Genomic DNA, 18,988 nt, shown 5'->3' with positions numbered 1-18,988 from the left:
TGAAGCATGTTCACAGGAGAAGAACTTGTTGCCTTTTTAGACAAGGGCAAGGCCAGGCAGGAGGCGTGATAAGCAGTTCCACTTGGGAGCTGCCTGATTTTATCCTGCAGCCAAGCACAGGATAAACTGTGCAGTCGATTGATCTGTGCAGCACAGCTCAGGCTGCACCTACTCAGGTTAACTGTGATGTTATCTCTGACTCTTTTATGTACAGTAGTCTCCCAGTCAGGATTGCCACCTTCCAACCCTTGATCCACATACAGTTCACCTTTCCCAGTGATATTGTAAGTTCCATATTAATAATATGCAGGCTTCTCAAGCCCTAGGTACAAGGCCCAGCAGAGCACACGTGGCCTGTTCAAGATCACTGTCTACTTGAATATGTTTTCCATGGGCTCCCTATACAGTAACTTACCTCCAAGATTTTATCAGGCATAAAATTGTCATCCTTTATATTATGCATAATATTTCATAACAAATGTACTCTCATGTGTTTCAGTCTGTTACTGTTTTGGCTTAGAAAAATCATTAACTTGGAAGCTGAAATATCTGATGTTATGGATGTATTACAGCTACCATTGAATTCACAAGTTTATGAGCTCTTAAGTTTTCTTATGGATTGGATCTCAGACCAGCATCTTAGCAAAATAAAACCACAAGAAGAAAGAGAGGACAGTTATAAACTTACAGTTACCCAGAGCTCAGAAAAACCCTCTACTCGGCAAAAGTGTATGAAGGTAAAGGGGTTTGGGTTGTTTGGTTGTGTTAACATGTTTCACATTTCTGGGGGGGAGGGTGTTAAATGATTAAGTCTTAGAGTATAACAGGTCAGCATGTAATTAGAACAAAATCACTGTTAATAAGTCAGTATTCATTCCAGCAGTGAGATACAATAGATACATTGTCATTTGTAAAGCATACAGATAATTTTTAATAAAAAGTGTGGTGTTCAGTCTCAAGATGAGAGTTTCAGCATTTTATTTCTAGTCACTTCTTTCGGTTGATACTTCTTTTTTTATGTGTGATACTGTATGTAATTCCTCTCTTTCAAGGAGATTAACAGGTCAAATTTAAAATATTTTTATGCCTATTTAGATATTAATGTTTCAATTTATGACTGATAAAAGGTGATGCTTTCCTGTACTTTCAGCACTTTTATTGTTTTCTGTCTGGTGATACCATGATTTAGAAATCAGTGAAATATTCAGAAAATCCATTTCTGTTGTATTTCTTCATTATATAAAAGATTTATAGCCACTGGGGTTGGATTTCCTGAGATTGAGCTCACATGTATATCCACTTTTGCATGTAAACCTCTGTAAAATTTAAAATCTATGTATGCATATAATTCTGTTACCTTTACTGGATCTGCCCAGAAAGTATTTGCATATGTAATCTGTCAGATTACAAGAGAAAACTCAAAAAAAAAGTTAAGAAGTTTGTTTTGGTTTCACTTACAGTTAGCTTATAGAATAGTTTTATATACTGCATGTAATTCTACTTTTGTGTATTTTTACAGCTTTTGCCTATAGCTACTGAGCAACTCCAGTGGATGCCATATGTGAATTCTAAACTACACATGCCTATAATTAAATTTATTTACTGGTCTATAAGACAACTAGACACTGATGTACAGGTAAAACAAGTAGTCCTCTTGCATTATGTTTTTTTAATAACTAAATTCACAGAAGGTATTAATGGATTTTGCATTTTAAATACATATGAAAAGTGGAAGTTTTCAGGTCGTATATAGAAAAGAAACTGCTGTAAAGTATAAATTCTTAGTGTTTAACACAGATAGATGCCAAATCAAAAAAAATCAAGTTAAATTTAAATTTGGCATTGTGTATCTAAATACAGTGTTCGTAAGTATGTGATCTCTGTTGTGATTTCTAAGCACATCAGAAATTTTTGCATATGTAGTTACCAAACTTGCACTAGAAAAGGCAGTACTTTCAGATGCACTTTATGCATGAGATTTGTTGAAATTGATTGAAGTGTGTGGCAAAGCAGTGAAGAAATTTTGTTTGTTTCTGTTCTCTGCTTGGTGTCTAAACACAAGACATTCCTTGCACTCTTTGACTAAAGTGCTGTAAGAAAATATGTAGCAGTATAATAAAGAAAAAGATAGTAGCCACACTGTAAAGACTCAGCATAGTGCTGTCAATAGTGCTTTTACTGAATCAAAAGATAGAAACTTTGTAAATATCCTGAGTTTAAATTCAATAGAATACTAAGGTGTTGTGTTTGGTGCTAATAAGTAACTATATTTTAAATGAGCATATTGTGAAGTTTGATTCTGAGGTAGTATTTCTTTATGACGAAAAGTCTAATAGATACTACCTGTACAGTATTCTTAAGGTTCATATTTAGACCTTGATTCTGTGAATGGTTTTATAGGATGTAACTTCAGGCAGCCTTACAAAACAGAATTGGCTGAAACTGAACTTCTAGAACCAGAGGCAACTTAAATAATGTCAGCATATCCAAGGCCCTCACTAATTAGTCTCTTGATGAACTATGTGTTGATATGGCACCGTGATAGTGTTGTTCAGCTGCCTTTGGAACACAAAACAGCATTGTCTATACAGATTATATTCCAATATGTGGTCAAACAATTTGCTACTTAATATTTAATCACATGGGGAACATATATATCACTGTATAGTACACAGGATTTCGATGTGTTTTAATGTTTAAACTAACTCTGTGCACTGTTTGAAACAGCATGCAACAATGAGATCAACAATGAGGAGACTGGGCGAAGATATTTTCAAAGGCATAGTGAGCAAGGGAAACCCACATGGCTCTTCTGAACAGTCTATAGAGAGTAAATCAAAATCAGCAGCTTTTTTTAAGAGCTCCTATATGCCTTTGAGATTTGTGTCAACTTTAATTGTGCTTAAAACAGTGACACAAGGTAAATTAAGATTTTTTTTTATTTTAATTTATTTATTTCAGTCATGTGCCTGGATAAAAAGCATTTCAATGATACTATAGAGTCTGTTATACTTTATTAGTGAAAAGTGCTTTTACTTGAGTTTGGCTACCTTGTGAAGCAAAATATGTATGAATCTTGCTATTATTCATTTCATGTTTGAGTTTATGTGTTCCTTTTAATATGATGACTTGTTAGATCAGTCAGCATTTCTGAAGAAGGGGAAAAGAGACATTGATAATTCTGTCAAACTGTTTTCTTTCTTTGTCCTTTTGACATAGAGAGTGGTGTTCACTTTTGTGAGAAGAAAAACCTTCGATCAGTCTGATTTATTGAGATATTTTAAAATTAACTTACAGATTAACTTTGGTTATTTAAACAAATTCTTCCCCATTTCTAGTTTTTATATATATATATATATGACTTCTTCGAACACTTCAGCATAATCTGAATTATGCTTAAAGGTTTTTCATTCATGTATGTGCAGATGTGATGAGTAATGCAAAGGAATGTTTTATTTTGACTTCTATTATTAGGTTTCTCTTTGACTTAGTGTTTTAATTCAATAATGGCCTCAGTGATTGTTATGAACCTATACAAAAGGAGTCCGTCAGCATAAAAGCAACAGAGTTGATAGGTCCCCTCTGAATCCTAAATGCAGTGTAATTGCTACTTATTATCAAGTTGAGTTTCTGAATATATTAACGCTTGATTTTTTTGTGTGTGTTTATTTCTTTGGGAAAAAAAAGATGATATATTCTCTTAAACAATATAGTCCATATAGCCTCCAATGCCTGTTAGGGGATTATTCTGTCTGAAACAACTACATCACTTTCAGCTCTTTCTTCTGCCTTTTATTAACCAGAAAGGATCAGGAGGGTTGTGTAGGGGGGCATCAGTGTGAGATTTTTTCTGTTTCCTTTGTTCCCAGAACCCTGGCAGATATGTATAACAGCAAAGTAAAATTTTTCTACTTAAAACCTATATAATTTAGTGTTGGCAAAGAAACAGAGGAAGCTGGGTCTTCCGTGCCTTATGGGAGAGGGAGAAGATAAAGGTTTCAAAGTAGACACTACAGGATTACCCAAATCAGATTGTATCTGGGCAGTGTGACAAAAAGTGTGGAAAATATAACTCAAAGACTACAGTAACTGTTTTCCCAGTTGGTTTGTTAACAGCTGCCTTTCAGTTATGAAGTCTTTTCTCTCTTCAAGGAAAATAGATAACAAGAGGTGTTGCAGATCTTTTTGTGGAAGTTAGGCAGAAAAGTAATTATATACCATCAAGAACAGGTGTAAGATGCGATTGCTGCTTACATGCAACAACTTAGCAGTACTGTGGTGCTGCATAACTGGGATTTTCTGCAAGAATACGTTTTACAAGGACAGCATAAGAATGAATGTATTTATAACTCTTTTCCAACTCTTTGTGATATTAACCACTTATTTTTCCCTTTTCAAAGACATTTTAAAAGCACAGATCATTTTGATAGCAAGTAACTGTTCAGTGGGTCTACAATTGAACAATCTAACCTAACCTCAGAAATGGTCCTGCTTTAGGCTGGAAGGTTAGATTCCAACTAAATTGTTCCATGATTCTATGCTACCTTTGATTTTTGTGATCTTTTATTCTCTGAATGGTTTCTATTTTAAAATGTCATTACTAGTAACACATTTATTCTGCTAATAACACAAAGCGATTCAGATAGGTTACAGAGATGTTAATTATCAAGGTACACCTGAAAACCCATACCAGAATATCTAAATCAGATGCCTGCTTTGTCATCTGATTTTTTTTAGCCTCTTGCATGAAATATATTGTGAATATTAGGCCAGTTCCTTAGGCAGCAGAGATCGACATCACAAAATTACTGCAATCTCTGGCACCCTGATTGACACTAAACTGGGAGACCAAGATTTTAAATGCATAGATAATGAATAGTGTTCTTTTTCATGGAAGTCGTGCTTCTGGATTAGATAGTTAAGAAGATTAGTTTGTCTTTATGCTTAACAACCTGTTCAGGACTTATGTTGAGAGTATTTACAGTAAATACAGGATTTAAACATGATGGAAGACCACCCTGACATCATTAATGAACTAACACAGTATTTCAGCTGTTGGAGGAAACTATTTCAGTCAAGACATTTCGTGAAACATGATAATTATTCTTAAATTGCGACTCACATTTCTAGAAATGTTTGATAAAAGCAATGCAAGAAGAATTGCAATACCAAAACTAGTCATTGCCGAGACTGATTTATCCTAAGCAGATGAACAATCTCGATTAGAATGAACCAGTTTAGCCTCTCATGGTTCCCTTTTACTGCTGGCTTCTATAACATGGAAAATATGATCTGATGTTAAACGTATGTCAGATATCACTGTGTATGAATTTTGATCACTCTGACCACATGGCACTAATGATCTAGCAATAAAGTAGCACATTTGAACATACATCTTCTTTCCCTTAAATGTCAGTATCCAGCAGATGGCACCATAGTTAAACTTTTGCGGCAGGATAAATTGTTTCCTACTTAATTTTCTGCGCTCCAGATGATCAACGACATTCCAAGATACTGAGGACAATTTGACATCAGGAAATTAAGAAATTAGATTGGTTCACTTAATCTTCATTCTTAGTAGAATTTAATGGACTCCACAATGAATGAGAATATAAAATGTATGTGCTGAAACTACCGCTTTTTATAGAAGGAGTGGGAGTAGTTGCTCTGGTGAAAGTAGTTGCTCCTGCTCAGACAAATCAGCCATTGACTCCTTTAATAGAGGTTTCCCAGATGTTGAAACTGACATTGTCTCAAACTGTACCAGCTTATATTTTCTTTCCTCTTAAGCAAAATATTTGCAGGACTTTACATTTGTAAGTATATTTTTCTTAAACATAGTAGATAGTGTCTTTCTCTACTCAGAATAAATTGTTAAGGAATAAAAACAGACAAGTAAATTTAATATTTTCACCATTTAGCTTTTAAGTATATGCAACGGAAACTGTCGAACAGTTGTTCACATTGCTTAATGAAATGATGGTTCTAGAGGTCTTATTGCCTGTATTCTGGTATCTTTCAGTGGATTACTTGGCTCAGGCATTTGATTCACTTCGCGTAGACTTGAAGACAGATGAAGGGAAGGCCTTATTTTTGGAATACCAATGTGTGCCTGTTGTATTAAGTCACTTAAAAGTATCCAGTAGAGGTCTGCTTTCCAGTGCTCTTGATGGATTACTTCAGATGACCATGGAATCTGGTAAATTGGGGTAATTAGAAAAAAAAAAAAAAAATCAGGATAAGAACAGGTGAGGTAAGCATAAATACAATGTAAAACAGCAGGATTCTTATGTATAAATGATCTAATGTAGTGTTAATGTTCATTTGTATCATGTACATTCATTAGAGACATAAAACGTACATCTGAATTTTCTTTCTCTGTCATCTTGTGTTTTCTGCTCCCTCTCAGCACCTGTGTTTTATATTTTGTCCTGGTTACTTTCTTATTTGTTGCTGTGAATTTTTTGTTGCTCTTTTTTGGTTTGACATTTCAGTTTAATCCACTATATTATTTTGCTGATATTTTTCTTTGAAGTCAGTCTGTACCAGGGAAACCAAATCATGAAAAACTGCCACAAGGTGGAAATAAAACATAGGTTGTATTTAAATTCTTTTCCTAGTTTGAATGAACAGATCATCCACAATCATTTTTCAGTTTCTAATAATTGAAAATGGCATTTCTAAAAGAGGTGGTTATGTTTTGCTGAATTTTACTGTGCCAAGATGGTTATGTTTTGCTGAATTTTGCTGTGCTTTGGTCCTAGAAAAGTGTTAATAATCCTATTTGTCACAGCATTTTCCAAGTGAACCAGGCTAAGGATCAGTTGATAACCAACTGGATAAACATGAAGGTAGAGAGGCATTCCAGTGCTACATTGAATAAACTTTGTGGGTGTTTTTTTTTTAAAGATGAAAATCACTCACTGCTTTGTAGAACAGAAGTGTTTGTTATTTTGGAAGGGTTTTGTTGCCATGCATTGTACTGATTAAAATACAAAACATGTTTGACTTGGGAATAGCACTGAGTAAACAGCAACTTTGTAGCAATATAAGTGCAGAAATATTTAACTAACGTTCTATTCTTCCTTGCAGACTCTTTTTCTGATCATGTAGTTAATGCAGTCTTACACTAAGGCATTCTTCCTAATAGTCATGACTGTGGTTGATAAAATGATTGGGAAGGAATTAATTGAATGCACAAAGGTCACAACCTAAGCAAAGTGGGTGGTATCTGTTATTATTTTGGGTAATGTCAATAACAGTACATCTTCTGTTACCTCTCTGTAGTCAATCTGATACACTAGATGCCTGCAGTTTGAAGAATAATGAAGATATATTTTGAGACACTCAAATTTTTGCTTTCTTGCTTCTCAGAGAAGTTGTACATATGTGAAATCAGGGAAATGAGAGTACTGTTTAATGGAATTGACATTTGATTGAGAATTATTAACTGGCAACTGGATATAAAGCCTTATGCAGAGCCTTTCTCTTTGGTAGAATAAATTGCCAGTACACAACTTATAGGCATGTTCTGCTTTTTTCCAATACATAGTTGGTGTTTTGCAAGAAGTTGTTAACCATGAGAAGTAGTATTGTTGATGGGAAACTGTCTTTTCATTGCTTTGTATGTTTCCTATTAAAAAGTCGTTTAAAGACAAACTATAGAAGATGGCAGTGAGTATTCAGAGGACTCTCTATGTTAAACAAGAATTTATGCTCACAGTATGCTTACGGTTTTAAAGCTGTATTCATGTGCAACCTTAAATGTGAAGTCATAGGTAGCTGGCCATATACTCAAATACAGAATTGTATTACCCAAAAAGACAGTATCTGGCCAACAGAAGGCAAAGCCCAGACTTTTATTTTTTGCTGTAATATATGCCATCCTTTCAATTTGCTATAACAATTTTCTGTCTCTGTTTGTTAAAAAATAATACCTTTAGAGAGGAAGTGATTAGAAATTAAGTTGGGGAAAAAAAGTGGGGTTTTTATTTCATATTATTTTCTATAACTTAATTTTTAAGTTTTATTTTTTTCATGAATTATTTTTACAGATTTAAATTTTAGTTGTTCAGGCTGAAAAATGTTAATCAGATGTGAAATAGCTAGTATGTTGCAATAGTCCTCCCTGTAACCTCATGTACTTTTTTTTACAGTAAGCAATGAATGCTAATGTTTCTGTGCAGTTCAGGCCTATCTAAGGTCCTTATGTAGGCTGTCTCCCATGTAAGAAATTGTCTTCCTCATGTTACAGAAATGAAGCCTAGGTTTCCCTCATATGTTAAGGAAAATTACTTAAACTGCATATGAAGAAGGTACCTACTAATCTAAGATGGATATTTCTGTTGATAGAAATTAGAACAAGGGAGTCTGCAGTATTGAGCAAGCAGATTTAGTTTTGGTATGCACATTCTCAGATTTTGGATCAGTATCATTGCTTTTGGCTTCACAATATGTCTGGTACAATTGGTCCAGAATCCAAGTTTCCATCGCAAGTTCATACATTGACAGTGCCAGTCACTTACTAAAAACATGATGTCAAATGCAACAGCTGAGGTATTAGTATCATCTTTTCCTATCTGTGTACAAGACCTTAATGGCAAATTTAAATTAATGTTCTTACTGTTATGCATCTTACTGGCACATAGCCCTCCATGCACTCCATCTCCATCTCTCCTCAGGAGTTTCACATCAAGAATCTGGGAGAGTCCCAGCACCACCATTTCAATGGAAAATGGTGGAGCTCTGAAAGGTGACATTGCTCAGTACTTTTTTACTCTGTATACTTATCATTTCACTATTATATGTTCAACAGTCTTGGCCAGCTCAGGATATGCATTCACACACAATATCTTTTACTGTTCTGATTGTTACCTTTTCTTAGATCTTTTTTCACAAGGAAAAGAAGTATCAGCAGACAGAGATGGAGGAATAATTAATTCTAGAGTGATTTACTTGTCTGAGAAGACTTGCTATATCAAAAGGTGGTCCAGAGGGTGGCTTGAGGCATTTCAAAACCTGAAAAAAATGCATGAAGTTGGGATTCTTCAGTTCCTTCTGGAAACTGTGACCAGAAAGCGAAATAGTGTTGTGTTAATGTTCTGTACTCTTTTTTTCTTTTTTTTGCCTGGTATGCTGGAAATAACATTTAACAAGGAATATTTTGGTAGTAGAACTGCAGCATAATTTTTTTGGCATTTTAGAGATGCCATGATTCTTTCTAGGGCTTTCTTTGCATTAGTCAGCATCCCATAGCTACTGTTTAGGAAAAATGAAAACAATAAGGATCACACAAAATAGTCTAGTTTAAAAGAAAAAAAAAAAAAGGCAGTAAACCAGAGTTTCAACATTTGACAAGGTCTACTTCTCTGCCATTCTCTGCCATGTTTCTTAACACCATTTGCTTCTGTAAAGCTAAAGCTAACTTTAATAAAACAGAGTGTCTATTTGTAAAAAGTCTTTCACAGTGCAGTGGGAAGAAGTAAAATCTATATGATGAGAGGCAGCTGATAGTCAAGATCTCTGTGTATCATGCTGACTGGTATGCAGTGTGCCTGCACATGTTTTTATATGTTTGGGCACATCCGTGCCCTAAAGACTGTGGCTGATAAAGATAACTATCAGGAGTTCAAGCCACAAAAATACTCCATTTAAAGATCAATACCCCTTCACTTCAAAGGCTAATGAAACTTTGCTCATTAAGAATTTGGAGCTCCTCTGGTTTCAGTGAGCTTCTGTGTTCCAGCCTGAAGGAAGAAGCAGATGATGTTTTTAGCACTGCACAACTCAGTTGTGTGAAGTACAAAGGAGAGCGCATAGGTTACTACACTAAATGAGCCCTGTACAACTTCTAGTGACAGACTTTCTTTTTGGAAACCTCACTTGGAATCCCCATGTCTAATAAGAGCAAAAAAGTATGAGCAGCAAATATGACAGATAGTTTCACTGAGTTTTTACTCTTGCATTACTTTTCGCATCATGCCTTCCCTGAAAAAAAGGCACCATCTTTGAACATTGAAAACGTGAGATTGGCTCCTTTGAGTGGTATGCATGCATGGATCATATACACTTTGCAAATGGTAGGTAACTGTGTGTGTCTCTCTATATATGTATGTATATGTGCATGTTTATATTCACATATGTGGCACCAGAAGAGTCATCCTTGAGTATTCAGACATTAGGGAGGATGTTACTGCTGAGCAACATCTGAATGTTCACTCAGATGACAGGAAAGAGGAAAATGTAACCGTAGTAATTAGGGATTAGGCATTTCATTTCTACTCCAAAGACAAAAGGGGAGTATCAACTTATTTTGACCCCCTTTGTGTCAAGAGGCCTATCCATTTGCATTCTTAGTGGTCAAATCATTTGTCATCATTTCCTCCTAGAGCCACAAGATGAACTATGAGCCGTCAAGGTGGTCTTTTTGGTTCATCTTTTACTTCAGATTCCAGGTTGGAACTTTTTTGGTCACTACTATGATCAGGCTTTACTCTTTAATCATTTTGATTCTCAGTTAGATCTTACCATATTCCACAGAAATAATGCCAGTCTAGTAAATCTCATAAAGCAAGTTTGAAACTCATTTAAAACTGTAAATAAAAATGCACCTGAGGTCCACAGCTTCATGAAAAATTTGTCTGAGTTGACATCTTTTCTGTACAAGAGTAGATAACACCAGTGTGCCTGTCCAGCTGGGCCATAGGAGCACAGTGGTCTTAACACCACAGGAATTCTGTGAAGAAATAGTTAAGACTTTCGGTACCCTTGGGAAGCTAATTTGTATGTGTTTCTTGAAACTTAGTTGCATCACCATAGCCTACAAAGATCCAGAGACCACAAGTATACAATACTATCACATTATTTCTTGGATGGATTCACCTTATATGTATTTATCAAACCAGAATCTCAAATTGTATACATGTCACCAAACTACATTATGGTTTAGGTATCAAAACTTGGATAGTGTTCCAACTATTGGTATACTGGAACTGGTATTTCCCAGACATCTGTGACTTTTCATGCCATTGTATAAATCTGAAGTGTAGCGCCAGCCAAAAATAATCTCAGCATTTTGTCCCAGTGTGGTGGGTTGACCTTGGTTGACCAAGCTGTTCTATCACTCCCCTCCTCAGCAGGACAGGGGAGAGAAAGTAAGATGGAAAAAAAAATCATGGGTCAAGATAAAGGCAGTTTAATAAAGGAAAAGCAAAGTCCATATGTGGAAGCAAAGGAAATCAAAAGATTTTATTCTCTGCTTCCCATCAGCAGGTGGTGTCCAGCCACTTCCTGGGAGGTGAGACTTCAGCATGCATAGAGGTTGGTCTGGAAGGCAATGTCGTGAATAATGAATGCCTCCTTCCCTTCCAGTTCACCCTTCCCTCTTCTCCTTGCTCTTAGCTTTTATTGTTGAGCAGATGTCGTATGGTGTGGGAGTCAGTTTGAGTCAGCTATCCTGACTGTGTCCCCTCCCCTCCCAAGATCTTGCCCAACCCCAGCCTGCTGGCGAGGGAGAGTATTGGAGAGACAGTGCTGATGCTGTGCCAGCATTGCCTAGCAGTAGCCAAACACTGGTGTGTTACCAGCACCCCTCTAGCCACCAATACAAAGCACAGCACTTTGAGAGCTGCTGTGGGGAAAATTAACTCTGTCTCAGCCAGACCCAGTAACACCCAATCATTAATGGTTTTGAAACTTTAGCAGTGTGTCAGAGATACAGAATATATGCATATATATGTGTGTGCCAATCTGGTTTACCTCACCTCTTTTACAAAGACATTAAAGCCTAAGGCAGAGGTAAAATATTATACTGATCACTTTTCTTTTAATATACAAAAACATTCAAAGCTGGAACAAAGGCCGACTTTTGAATGTCAGGGGTGAAAAAAGTTGAGGTTAGTTTTGGCCAGCTTTTCAGGGCGTAAGAGTGAGAGTCTGCTAAAGATATTATGCGGTAATTTCAGACAGTTTACTTTGTGTCAGAGAACTTCAGTTTCAGTTTACTTTCATGCTCTAATAATGTTGGGATTTTTTCATATTCCAGTACTTCTGTGGATTCTGTTCACTACTTTTACTGTTAGTGGACTTGAGGACAGAAACTTTGCAACTGAGTCCTTACATAACCATTTGCATTCTGTTAGCAAATGGCTTCATTTAGCCTATGCTAGGAACTTAATAAGTAGCTGAAATGAAGTTGTGGATAATTGTTAGGATAAACAAGATAATGTTAAATAATTCATGTTGTATTTCATGTTCTACATGTGATGGAGAAATTATTTTTCTTCAGATGAGCTCAGTGGCCTAAGTTGAAGTCTGATTGGTTTAGTCAGCTATCTTCAGTGGAATAGATTGCTTCTGAATTTCACAGTTGTGAGAGTTAACAGCTTGTTGTGAACCTGACAGTAGAAAATCAACTCCACAAAGTTATTTTGTCTCTTTTCTTACTACGTTCTGTTAATATTTTTGTCTAAAAATGTTCATATTGGTGCATAAATTGGTACGTTTCAACCAGTTCAGTCTTCTTTTTTAAGTGTACTTTCTGATAGCAGATACATGAGAAAGCAGAACCAAAGCAGCACTCTAGCAACCATATTTGGCTTTTAGTCCCATCTCTAAGCTCTGAACCCTTCTGAAGATAGAACTAAGAACAAAATCTTCTCTGATAGCATCGTAATAGAAAGTAGATTTAATGTCTTGATAAATTCTGAATGTGCTTGATGATAGATTTCTACAAATGCAGTGCTCTGACTGCCTTTGGAGCAAAATGTGTTAACTGCTTCATGCTGATGTTTCAGTTTAGTCAAGTGGCATATAATGTATTTATTGCTTAACATAGCTCTTACCATTTTTCATTTAAATTACTATTAAAATTAATGTTTAATAATTGAAGTAATAGTTACTTTTAATCATTAAAATTGTTATACTATGAACCAGTGACTTTCAGGGCACCTTCATACCCCAAAGTTCCCTCCCTAAGACTACAAATTTCTTAGCAGATCTTGTTTCTAGGACAGTGGGTGCAACATACTGTTCAAGAGAGTTCCTGTATGTCAGACATGAAACACTTTCTGGAAACCATCTAGTAATAAGTAACATGACCTCACCAAGAAAATTTGTTCTATAGGTGTTGAAGAATGTCACATCATTAGTATTAAATCACCCTGTAGTTGAATACTTGTCATATACAATCTTGTCGAATACTGTTCTTCCTGTCTTCTCCCTTCTCAAGCAATTTACTATGGTTTTTTTACTTGTGAATCAATTAAAAGGGTTTCAAAGCATGTAGTGAGTTTGTTAATTGTAGTCTGATTCATACTTGATTTAAATCTGCTGTTAGCAGAGAGCTGCCTGCCTCCGTTTCACCCTTTGCACTTTTATACAAAGACATTATATGTCTTAAATTTCTTCTGCAGTGATAACTGACTTCTGTCATGTAGATTAATAAGTTCCCCTTTCTCAACCTTAAGTTCATTCAATGAAATCAAAACTTACCTGCTCATTGAACATTAAAAAACGCTGGCCTTTGCTTTAAATAAAACTTACATTTTCTTTGTCTTCAAGCCTATTTCTGTTTTGCAGAGGGTATATTTTGCATTAGTATGTACTTATTCACAAATTGAGATAAGTGCATATTCAAAAAAAGTCATGTCAAAATTATTCTGTCATGTGTTTACTATAAGTTAAGGCACATTGTGGTTGGGCTTAACTGTGATTTCTTAACCATATTAACATCACTGAAGATTTTTAGTAACTTCAAAAGTGGGCTGTATTTACACATGTACCAAGCCTTACTTCTAGTTTCATTTTTTTTTAAAGAAAATATTATGGTCATGGATAACCAAGTCTGTGTCCAGATGTATTCATCTCATAGGGAAGTTAATCAAGCCAGTGAAGATAAAAAGATTGTCTCCGTAGTAAGAAGCTGTGCTTATTTACATGTAAACTGAATCTTTTTACATGGACTACCTGTGTGGACACTGTCTCTTTTCCTTTGTATTGGAATGCTTCCATAACTGATGCACTGTGCACTGTTCTACAGGTACTTCTAAAATGTCAGTGGTCAGAATCTGTCAAGGAAACTCAAACCTGCCCCTTTATGGTTTTTCTTGAGTCTTAGCATTTTGAGACTTTACAGACTAGAAGCAGTAGTCAAGCATGGAGTAAAAAATGCCTGTATGCTTAAACAGATTAAAATTTAACTTTTTCCATCATATTATCTTCACTGGTAACTGGTAACTTTGCAGGATTGTAACTTTTCAAGTGAACTTCTACAGCACTGAAAGGGTAAAATTGTCAAGTTTGTGAATACCAAACCTAAGGTAGGATTCCCCCTCACCTTTGTGATAGGCAGATGTGACAATTCTCCTGAGGAATTGTGTTTGAAGCTATAGCAAAAGAAATGATTTACAGCTTATGTTGGATGAACATTGAAATACAAACCATTTAAAAGGAAATCCTTCCTCTGTTATCCTGTAATTTTTATTCATTTTTCTAAAAACAGCGAATAATTATATTGGATTAATAGATGTTTTAGTTTAATATTTTAACCACAATAAGTATCTCTAACTCTGTTAAATACAGCCTAGATAATGTTAGGACCAACCTGTATATGTTGAAAGCAAGCAAGTACACCAAAATTCTGTACATATTTTTGTTAATTAATTGCAAGCTCAGTTTAAATATTTTGATTTTTGATGAAATTAATTTAGTATGAAGTATCAGAAGCCTTCTGTCTAATAACAAATAATGTCTGTCATTATTTTCTCCTTGTTCTAGTAACAGTCGTGTAATGCTTAGCCATTCTGAATTTTAGACCTCTGTGTCATTCACTCCAAAGTAAGAAATAGAAGGGGCCATTAAATATAAAGTTATGTAGAGCCAAGTAGCCACTTCAGAAATAAACCTTCACTGTTCATTTAGGGCACTGCTGTAGTTCATAAGCAGCATGCAATTTTGAAGGGAGATGTGAATGCTAAGTTTTTTAAAGTATTTCATGTAAAAAAGAGTTGTTTATGTCAGTATGTGGATATACAGATCCCTTTTCAAGTTAATTTAAGTTGTGAAATCTTTCGAACACTAAAGTTTATTCAAGTAGGATCTTGTTTGCTCTTATTTACTAAACTTGCATTTCATTAATAAACAGTTTACAGTTTTATCGCTTTCCATAAAATGGTTTAATTTAAAACTAAGTATGATTTAATTAGGAAAAAATATTTTTATACACATTATATTTCATATTTGGCTAACAAATATGTGTACTGTACTTTTCAACCAGCTGTTTTTAGAGCAATGTCATAATTCAAATTTCATAAAGAAGGGCTTTTTTGTGAAGTCAGTAGTAAAAAATTGTGCAGTTTGTGTAACATCTACGCATTCCCAGGGTTCAGATTTTATTTACCTGCTCACTTGCAATCTGATGTTAAGAGAATTACAGGTCATGCCAGGTAATGTTTGTTTATGTAAAGGCTTCCTTATTTGCATTTGAGATTGTGTTTGAAATACTGTGCTTCGTTCTGAGTTAGTTATTACAGTAACTGAGATATGGGAGTAGGGGAAACAAGGCAGTCAAGCTCTGGCAGAAAAAGTGTTGGAATAAAACTCCTTTAGATGTTCTCTGTAAGAGAAGTTACAATTCCTTTTGTGATTCTGGTAGTTCATTAGGCCTTTTATTGAACAAAGTAACCCATAATAGTTTATAGCTTCGATTTGAAATGCTGTCTAGATTATTTGTAAATTTTTTTTTTTTCTCTCAGGCCTCATTAGAATCAGTCTTTAATGGTTAGACCATGTTGATTGCTCATAGACATACTGAATTCAATCAGCACACCAAAAATTTTCATCCTCTGATGTTTCTAATGAATGATTTTCCAAGAAAAAATGTTTGTTTTTTCTTAATGTATCATCTTTATGCTTCTGCTATTCTAGGAAGTAAGATAATTCTGTTTTCCATGTATTTTATACCTGTTGCATTCTAAGTTGGCAGTTCCAGCATAGGATTTCATTAGACTATTCCTATCTTCACGCCATAGTCATTAACTAATACACCAAATAAGCACAATTGCAAAATCAGTATTTAAAACTGAAGTTCATTTTTAACCAATTCCTTACACTATATGACCTAGAATGACCTTCCAGTCATTCTTCTAACCCCCATCTTCTCCAGTGTAATATTACATGTGTTGCTTTATCAAATGATATTGAAGTCTAGATAATTGCTGTAGCATTTCTTTACTAGAAAAGTACGTGACTATTCTGCATCAACATACTTATAGTTCCTATACACACACTTAGCGATAAACCTATAGTACATTTTATTTCTTTTTTTATTTGTCTGCTTTAGCTCCTGAAAATGTCTTTACTTTATTATGGAAGGGCACATATGTTCAGTTTGCCATTTTTTTAGACCAAATCCAACATATATATTGCATTGACTGTTCTCTCTTCATGAAGTGCTGCTTCCTGAATTGTTTTTTACCAGGCACCAAACAGTGCCCACATCCACTCCACGAGTGGCCAGTTTCTTCAGCAGAATGCTGTGGGAAACAGTGTCAAAGGCTTTACCAAAGTCCAGATAACATCTACAGTCTTTCCCTCATCCACCAAGTGGGGCACTTTGTCATAGATGGAGATCAGGTTGGTCAAGCTGGACCTGCCTTTCTAAAATCCATGCTGACTGGGCCTGCCGTGTGATGGCACTCAAGATGATCTGCTCCATGACCTTCCCTGGCACCACGGTCAGGCTGGTCAGCCTGGATCCTCCTTCTGGCCCTTCTTGTAGATGGGTGTCACATTTCCCAACCTCTAGTCAATCGGGACCTCCCTACTTAGCCAGGACTGCTGGTAAATGATGGAAAGTGGCTTGGTGAGCACTTACCCCAGCTCCCTCAGTACCCTTGAGTGGGTCTCCTCTGACCCCGTAAACTTGTGTGTGTCTAAGTGGAAGAGAACTGGTCTTGCTATGAGACAGTGAAGGCATTAAGGCAGCTCAGCCTTTTCCTCATCCCTTGTCACTGTGTTTTCCTCCCACATCCAGTAAAGGATGGAAAAATTCCTTAGCCCTCCTTTTGTTACTAATGTTTCCATAGAAACATTTTTATTGTCTATTACAGCAATAGCCAGACTAAGTTCTATTTGGGCTTTGACCCTTCTAGTTTTCCGCCTGCAGAACTTCACGACATCGTTGTAGTCCTCCTGAGGTATCTGCCCCTTCTTCCAAAGGCCATAAACTCTTATTTTTTTTCCTGAGTTCCAGCCAAACCTCTTTGTTTTGCCAGACTGGTCTGCTTCCCCACCAGCTTGTCCTTTGGCACATTGGGACAGCCTGCCGTGTGCCTTTAAAATTTCCTTCTTGAAGAATGTCCAGCCTTCCTGGCTGGACTCCTTTTTTTTTCTTAAGTCAGAAAAAGTTATGTTTCTTAACTTGACTTTTCATACTATTTTTTTTATAGTTTTTGACCTCCAAGGCATAGGTTTCTTTTCTGACCTTTTTTCTTTTCCTTGTAGACTTCTTTTCATTCCAAGCATCTCTTGTGGCATAAATATTGCTGCTAATTTTTTAACCTTTTCTATTACAATTTTTATTCTGGATGTAACCTCCAGTTGCCATTTGAGAATGATATTGGTCTCTTATACATCCTATCTCATGTCTGTGTGAATGTCTTCACAGCCTAGAAAACTGAGGAGCAATTCAGATCATGCTGAGATCAACACATAATGGGTGACCAGCTGAAGTTGTCGCTTGGGCTCTGTTAACTCAGTGTCACCTATGTGAGCACCTACACTGTGCTTTAACCACTGACACTTAACAATCCTGGCTACTGATTACAGGAGAAAATGATAAATTCAGCAAATGGTTCAAATCTTACAGGTGGCTGTGCTATAGACAGTTTGATATAAGCAAGTGATATTGCCGTTTCCTTTGAAGTGTTCCTACCGTGGTGCATAGTTAACTTTTGTGTTAGTTAACTTTTCCACACTAGTAGACAGTGCTCCATCGTTCGCTTGCATTGCTGTCATGTCGTCCCCTTTCTCCCAGCAGATCCTCACACAATTAGAAGTGTTACAAAACTGTAATCATTAATTTCTTAAAACATGAACTTAGAGTTGTCGTTTTAATTTTCTGAAGTGTCATAGCTTTATGTATGAAACAATTTTCTGGATAAGTATAGCTGGTGAGATTTTATGCTGTGAGTGACTGATTACTTTGAGGGTAAATTTCAGATTAATTCTGTCAACAGTGATAAATTGCTCATTGTTTCTTGCAGTCTACCAGTCAAGCTAAGTTAATGCAACTACAACATCCTGCAATTTTTTTAAGGATACCAGTGGACGCTTTTGTAGGTATTTTAAATTGTGACAAAGTCCTGCCAGGATGAATTCCAATTTAGTTTTTCTAAAATAGTGAAATAAAAGCAAAATCAATGCAGATCTAAGCCACTAAAATATTTTAAAATGTGAAGCTTATATTCTTTTAGTAATCAGATAGAGTTGCATTTAAATTATATGTTTTGTTCATTTTCTGATTACTGAGAATGTATTCTACAAAAACTTACCTGAAGTGAGTATGCAAGCAGTGTACAGAAAGTACATTTAAACATCTGCTTTTATCAGTTTGCTTTCATTTGATTGAACTTTATGAAGTTCTAGAAATTATTTCCACTTTGGCCCTTCTGTTTTATGGGAAAAATTCTGTATCTTAAAAGTAATGCTGTCTTTTACATTAATTTGTAAACTTCACAGTCAAAACCATTCTTAGAGGATGTATATGTGTGTGTGTGTTTGTGTATATATATATATATATATATATAATTTTAATGTGATATACTTAAGGAACCAGTAAGAGCAAGCCAGCAAAGAAGTGTCCAGGTCAGCAGAATATGGTATTTGTTTACCCTGCAGAAAAGGAATTGAAAGCATTTTATGGCTATTTAAGGATATTTATAGGAATAAATTGTAGGATTGCCTTATTCATTGAAGCAGTCTTTGTTAC

At 35.6% G+C, this 18,988-nt stretch overlaps 1 protein-coding gene across 3 annotated transcripts in view; it reads left to right on the top strand.

The window, feature by feature from the left end:
* Positions 1-18,988, top strand: part of CCDC138 (coiled-coil domain containing 138) — a 36,986-nt gene that overhangs the window by 12,651 nt on the left and 5,347 nt on the right. For all 3 annotated transcript variants that reach the window (XM_027640767.1, XM_027640758.1, XM_027640778.1), the window contains 4 exons: positions 573-737; positions 1,520-1,636; positions 2,728-2,920; positions 6,023-6,199. In XM_027640767.1, coding sequence (XP_027496568.1) covers positions 573-737; positions 1,520-1,636; positions 2,728-2,920; positions 6,023-6,199 — 652 coding nt within the window. The remainder of the gene's footprint in view (positions 1-572; positions 738-1,519; positions 1,637-2,727; positions 2,921-6,022; positions 6,200-18,988) is intronic.

Source organism: Corapipo altera, unplaced genomic scaffold (genome assembly GCF_003945725.1).
Source record: "Corapipo altera isolate COAL_440 unplaced genomic scaffold, ASM394572v1 0, whole genome shotgun sequence".
In the NCBI taxonomy this organism is placed as follows: domain Eukaryota; kingdom Metazoa; phylum Chordata; class Aves; order Passeriformes; family Pipridae; genus Corapipo; species Corapipo altera.
This window is presented reverse-complemented; position numbering and strand designations above follow the sequence as displayed.